General features: G+C 51.9%; 1 protein-coding gene across 1 annotated transcript in view; it reads right to left on the reverse strand.

The window, feature by feature from the left end:
• Positions 1 to 6,064, reverse strand: part of PDIA3 (protein disulfide isomerase family A, member 3) — a gene marked incomplete at its 5' end in the record, with an annotated part of 7,562 nt that extends 1,498 nt beyond the window's left edge. The window contains 9 exons of the mRNA XM_009864672.1: positions 451 to 579; positions 1,408 to 1,516; positions 2,055 to 2,237; positions 2,715 to 2,840; positions 3,312 to 3,428; positions 3,898 to 4,027; positions 4,955 to 5,062; positions 5,485 to 5,602; positions 5,960 to 6,064. Coding sequence (XP_009862974.1) covers positions 451 to 579; positions 1,408 to 1,516; positions 2,055 to 2,237; positions 2,715 to 2,840; positions 3,312 to 3,428; positions 3,898 to 4,027; positions 4,955 to 5,062; positions 5,485 to 5,602; positions 5,960 to 6,064 — 1,125 coding nt within the window. The remainder of the gene's footprint in view (positions 1 to 450; positions 580 to 1,407; positions 1,517 to 2,054; positions 2,238 to 2,714; positions 2,841 to 3,311; positions 3,429 to 3,897; positions 4,028 to 4,954; positions 5,063 to 5,484; positions 5,603 to 5,959) is intronic.
• Positions 6,065 to 6,115: the final 51 nt, after the last annotated feature.

Genomic DNA, 6,115 nt, shown 5'->3' on the forward strand with positions numbered 1-6,115 from the left:
ACAGAAAACTGCAACCCTCCCTCCGAGAGCGAGCTGTGAGCATGAGCAGTGCTCGGGACGGAGCGGTGCCCAACCACCGAACAGCAAAAGGCCGGTCAGGTCTGGGATAACAGATTCGTTCACTCCGCTTGTGGAAGCACACAGGGCAGCGTCATCCTTCACCACATGGGAGACTATAATCATGCAGAGGGAAAAGATCCAAAACGGAACTCCGGCAGCTGAGGCCAGCCGCCGAACCAGGGGACACGTACGTGCCCCGGCACAGGGTAACCACTACCACGCTCCAGATTCTGCTAATGCACTTCTGCACCCACAGGAGACACCAACACCCACAGTCCTCAGGAAGGCACAGTTACGCCCCTTATCACAAAGGCTAGACAGACACAACCTGCAGGATTGTTCAGTGCTGCAAAATTCTAATTTTTGTTTGCAGCAGAGTCTCAGACCTACCTTCTCCCCCAATTCTTTGTATTTGGGCTCCAGATTCTTGCAATGGCCGCACCACGGCGCGTAAAACTCTATCAGGACATCTTTGTCTTCTGCATTAACAATTTCATCAAAGTTCTCAGCAACCACCACCTGATGATGTTTGATCATACAAGTTAGTTTTTTCAAAGTCAAGAGTGAGGCTGTAACACGACATTTCCAAGAAAGCTGGGCCCTCCCACTGTGCCCGCAGAGCGGCAAAACGACCACACACACCCCCCTTCACTGAGCTGCAACACCCTCAACTTGCAGGTAAAAATCTCTCATAAGGCACCAGCAGTACCTGCAAGCGAGACTGCATCTGGTATCCTTGCAGGAGATGGACTAAATAATCTCTTTTTAATTCCAGCAAGTTCCAGGCTGAGGAATCGGTGTAGTGAGACCGGCTGAGGCCATCCCCACCCATACAAAACCAAGCAGTGGCTCCCACCCGCTGCGAGGCCCCAGACAGAAAGCCGTGCCACGGGACGATTCCATTCGGGGGGGAATTTACTGGGAGGGATGAAAGTAGGAGCTGTAGCACCCGCACTCAGTGATGAAACAAACATGTAACTCGCAGAAATAGCAGAGTCGCGACCAATTTGAAGGCCAGGCCATGAGGAAGCACACGCCATGAGAGCGGGTTTGGGCACAATCCCTGTAAAACTGGGGATGCTGCACTCGTAGACCACGTCGGTGGTCTGCTCAAGCAGCAGCTCCTATGCCGAAAGAACAAAATGGAATCACAGCTGCAAGCTGTATTTCTCCCTTGGCTCAGAACTGCAACACAAGGCAGCGAACTCTTCTTCCACCTACCACAGCAGATGCTGCTCAGGATGCCCTGGCGCAGCATTTGCCGCACAGGCTGTGACTGGAGGCTGCTGCTGAGCAGCTTCTACGTCCGCTGGCAGGAGCTGCCACTGCACCCAGCGTAGCACTCACCTTCACAGGCCCGTCATTGCTTTCAGGGACAGGCTCCGATTTCAGGTATTTTTTCAAGTTTCCATCAAAGTAATCTTGCAGGAATCTCTCCAGAGCCTTTCCATCACGGCTGAAAGCGAAGTGACGTTTTACAGCCATCATCACACACAGGATGGCAGAGGAGAAATTTCAAGGCTGATTTAAACTCCTTCCACCCACAGAACAGATGTCACCTGCATCTCCGAGAGCACCAGTCTGGGGATGGCTTAAAAGACCCCAGAACAAGGGCAGAGATGCCCTTCAGTTCTGACAGGAGGCTGGATGCACATTCCCTTAAGCCTCAGGCTTTCCAGCACCCTTAAATTTCTTTTCTGAAGACGAGAGGCACAACTATTGCCTCTGCCCTTTCATGCGTCTTGGCTCCTAACCAGACACTTTAATATCTCAGATTAAATTCTCCAAATTGTCTGTGCAGCAGGAGGGGCTGCAAGCTCGCTACAGGGCCAGAAAAAACCCAAGTAGGAGACATGTGGACCCAGCAGTCATTTATTCCAGCTGGAACATCCAGCTTCCCATCTCCTCCAAGCTAAGGAACTATGACCTGGTCACAGACCCCCAGCCCAAAGTCCATCAAGCAAGAGTCAACTCTAACAAGAGCAAAAACTTACGAGAATTCTTCCTGCATGACGTATTTATCTCCCTTCGCAGTTCTGATGGCAACAACCGGAGCCTCGCCCACGCTGCTGTCCAGACCAAACTCTGAAAGCTCGTGGGCAAAGGTTTTCCGACTAGCAACAGCAAAAGACAGTTTGTGGCCAGCATCTAAGAACTTCTTTGCAATCATCATAACTCTGAGGGGAAAAGGAAAAAAAAATACAAAAACTAAAGCACGAATCCTTGGAACACGTGACGTAACATCCTTCAAGCCGAAGCGCACGATGCACAAGGAGCTCAGCGGCACGCTGCGTTCTGCACGGGCAAGTCCTACAGCAACAGTGTGGGGCAGCAGAGGAGCGAGCCTGGTGCGAGTGTTTGTGCTTCCCTCCTCCACCTGTCGGGATGACCAGTGGGGGCTCAGGCCCTGGGGAATTACCGGACAAAACCCACAGAGCACCAGCAAGGATGTGCTTAAGGTCTCGGCAATAGGGATCCAAAAGCCAGCAGGTGGGCTCTCAGAGGACACGCATCACACGCTTCGGGCTCTGCAGGCAGCAGCCACCCCACCAGCTCCGATTAGAAACTCAGCTGGAAGCTTTCTGGGAGGGAAGAACTCTGTCAGCCAAGCCACGGCACAGCCCCAGCGCGGGGGCGCGACGCGCCCCACGTACCTGTTGCGCCAGTAGTTGGATCCCTTCGCGTTCTTTTCGTAGTCCACGTCGTAGTACGCTACCAACAGGTCCTTCCCCTGGATCAGGTCTTTGTTGTCTTCAGTCATGTGTGGGCAGATGCCAAAGCTATGGATGAGACACACATCAGCACTTTCACTTTCACTTCCCGGAGCCCCTGACCTCCCAGGAACGGGCATGATGCAGCACACTCGTGTTTCCCAGCCCAGAACATTAAATGTCAATAATCGGGAAGACTTGAGTAAGAAACCCTTTGCTCATTCATGTACCACATTACTCTAAGTCAAATCTCCATCCCTATCCCCCATGTCCAGCGGCTACATCTGACCTAAATAACAGCAAAGCTGGTGTAACTCTCGGGAAATTCAGAGTTTTTAAACAGAAACATGGCTGTCAGAACACAGACAGTAAACGTCAACAGCCAGGCCAGGATTTCCAGAAATAAGGTGGCTCCCAAAGGAGACAGCGCGGGCAAGTTGGCACTTTTGGACACCAGCAGGCAGCGGCAGTAGTGCCGGCCCCAGAAACACGTTCTGGCAGGGCTGAACCTATCGTGTTCTCTGGTGAGGAGTCACTCACATGTTCTCCTGGATGAATTTCTTGATCTTTCCGCTGGTGATTTTGTCTTCTGTGTACTTGACTGAGCTGTCCTCAAACTTGTTGGTGAGGCGTGAGGGACGGAACAAGACTACACCCCTGGGGGGAAGCAGGTATCGTGAGCTCAAGCATCCAGGGGTCTCCAAGGATGGCAGTTACAGGAGGCAAGAACCCGACCTCCCGTGACCACCCGTATTCACGGCTCGCAACTTCACCACGACTGTCTGCTTTCCTGGGGGCACTAGATCCATCCGCCAGACCCTTCTACATTATTCACAGGCAACAGAGAAGAACAAAACTACCCCCCCCACACCCTCCAACGAGCAACGGGGAAGAAGAACGCCTCTGCCGAGACACTTCCCAAGCAGAGGCAGATGCTGAGCCCATGGAGCCTGCAACCGCTCGCACCTTTTGATCTCAATTCCAAAGGCACGAAACAAGGTATGGCCCTGGTAGTTGGGGAAGAAACAAGACCGATCTTCAGAGAGTGAATTCAGTTAACAACTGGAATCCAGGAGTTTGTTCCAGATGCTTCAATAGTGAGAAATCTTTGTGTTAAGTAACTTACTCTCCGTCTTCCTCGTACTTTTGCACCAACTGGTCCTCACTGGTGTGTGCAAAGCGGTAGTTGTCTCTCAGGTTGTTGGCGGCTTTCATGAATTCCGAGTAAGCATCACTGGATGCATCCCCAAAGAAACCTGCAGCAAAGGTAGAGAGTGACCCCAGACCGACTCAGCGGCAGTCACTGTGCAGCCCTCGCCATTTCTCTCTGCAATGCACGGAGAGATCACCCCGAATCGAGTCAGGCCTTCACCTTCAACAGCTTCTCTCCCATCTTTACTGGGACCTCTCTCTACTCCCTCCCTCCCAGCAGCAGGATGTTATTCACAACCCTGCCCAGTTGAGTCACTCGGCCCAAAGGCCGCCATCCTCTGAGCACCAGGATGTCTGTCTGTAACCACACTGCTGGTGGCCACGGCTGCCAGGGCCCCCCGCCTGCCATTGGCACTTCATGAGTCTAGGGAGGCTGATCAGTCTCATCCAGTTACATCTGAATGGCGGCACCCAATCTGCACACAGGGAAGCTGCTACCGCCGCTTGTAAACCACGGCCAAATCGCACAATGCCGGCAGCCCACCCCTGTCATGAGACAGCACGCGAACAGGCTTCCCAGCAATCCAAAGCTACCTGCTGTCAGCCAGCCAAAAGAGCCACAAACTTTAAAATGATACGCTGTGGTGCCAGGGGGTCTGACAGACAGTCAAACAATCACACACGAAAGAGAAAAAGCAACACAAAAAACCCAACCCAAAAGTTAGAAGGAATCCCCAGAGGTCACCGAGTCCTAATTCCTGCTCAAACCAGGACCAGCTTCAACGTGAGATCAGGTTGCTCAGAGCTTTGTCCAACTCAGCTCTGGAAACCTGAAGGTTTAGAAATCCCTCTGGGCACACCTTCCGGTGCGTTATCATTCTCATTATGAAAAACTTCTCTGGTCACATCCAGCCGGAATTTCTCTTGCTACAGCTTGTGGAACTGCACGTTACCCTTTCACAGCACCTTCCCCAAGGCATCTCACAGAGCCCAGCACCTGCTCGTTTCAGTGCTGCACTGAATCCACTCACCCACTACAGAAGCATCTTTATCACCGATGAATTTCTCAAAATCAGCCACAGAACTAAGAGCCACAGAAGCAGGTCCCGCCTGTTTCTTGAGATGACTGACAATCCCATCTAAAAAGAAAAGTTAAGTGGTCAAAAGGATCAACATAAAGTTCTACAAAGACGTTCTTCAAGCTTGCCAAAACAAAAGTTGTTTCTGCATAGTCCACACGTCTCTCCCACACAATAAACACAACACGAAGGAGCGCTACTACCGACATCACACAGGAGCTTTTACGCTGCCCATCAAGGGTACTGTCAGTTAAAGGTAACATGGAAACCTTCACCTTCAAAAGAGAGTTTTAGGGGATAATAAACATCCTGGGCTTTGCCAGTACAAAGAGCCCTGGAAAGGTCAAGAGGGGGCATGTGTGTAGGTGGGAATCTTCTCTGTAGCCTTCGACACAGGCAACGTCCCTGACACAAATCCATCCTGCGTGGGCCTGCCCTCCAGCACCACTGTGGCCACCAGATGCTGGCCCACGAGCTCTCACCTGCTGTCCTGGGCCCGTCGTAGGTCCCTGCCTCTTCTCCATCTCGAAAAATCTTTAAGGTGGGATATCCACTGACTCCATACTTGTTACAGGTGTTTGAGTTTGCTGTACAGTCAACCTAAAGGATGAGAAACATGGCTACTCAGTACACGTAGTCACAGAAAAGAGCTGCTCTGCCGCTGCCCATACCATCACATATAAAGTCTAGAGATTCTGGAAGCTCTTGCGTGTCTCTAAGCAAGGCCAGATTCTTTTGGGATAAAGCGTAAAGATCTCTAAAGCATCTACAAGACTGAAAGCTGGGAAGTCAAGACTAGGGGAAGGAGGTAGCACGGATGTAATAATTCACGAAAGGCCCGTAGAAACATCTGAGGAAATGCTGGAAAGATTGAGTAGTTGTGAGATTGGCCAGACTACAGACCTTCTTGTAACCAGTGCCAAGCTGAACAGGAGTTACCTGCTGTCAGCACCTCACCGGTCCTCGAGGCCCCGCACACCTGAGCGGAACCGGCTGAGCCCGGCTGACGCGGAGGCCGCTGCGACGTTTCCGCGACACCTCCCAGAGGGGAGGTGGAAGATGCTGATTTGAGAAAACCACAGAAGTTTTCCGCCCGGAAAACCGAGCGGTGGG

This window comes from Apaloderma vittatum, unplaced genomic scaffold (assembly GCF_000703405.1).
Source record: "Apaloderma vittatum isolate BGI_N311 unplaced genomic scaffold, ASM70340v1 scaffold27352, whole genome shotgun sequence".
In the NCBI taxonomy this organism is placed as follows: Eukaryota; Metazoa; Chordata; class Aves; order Trogoniformes; family Trogonidae; genus Apaloderma; species Apaloderma vittatum.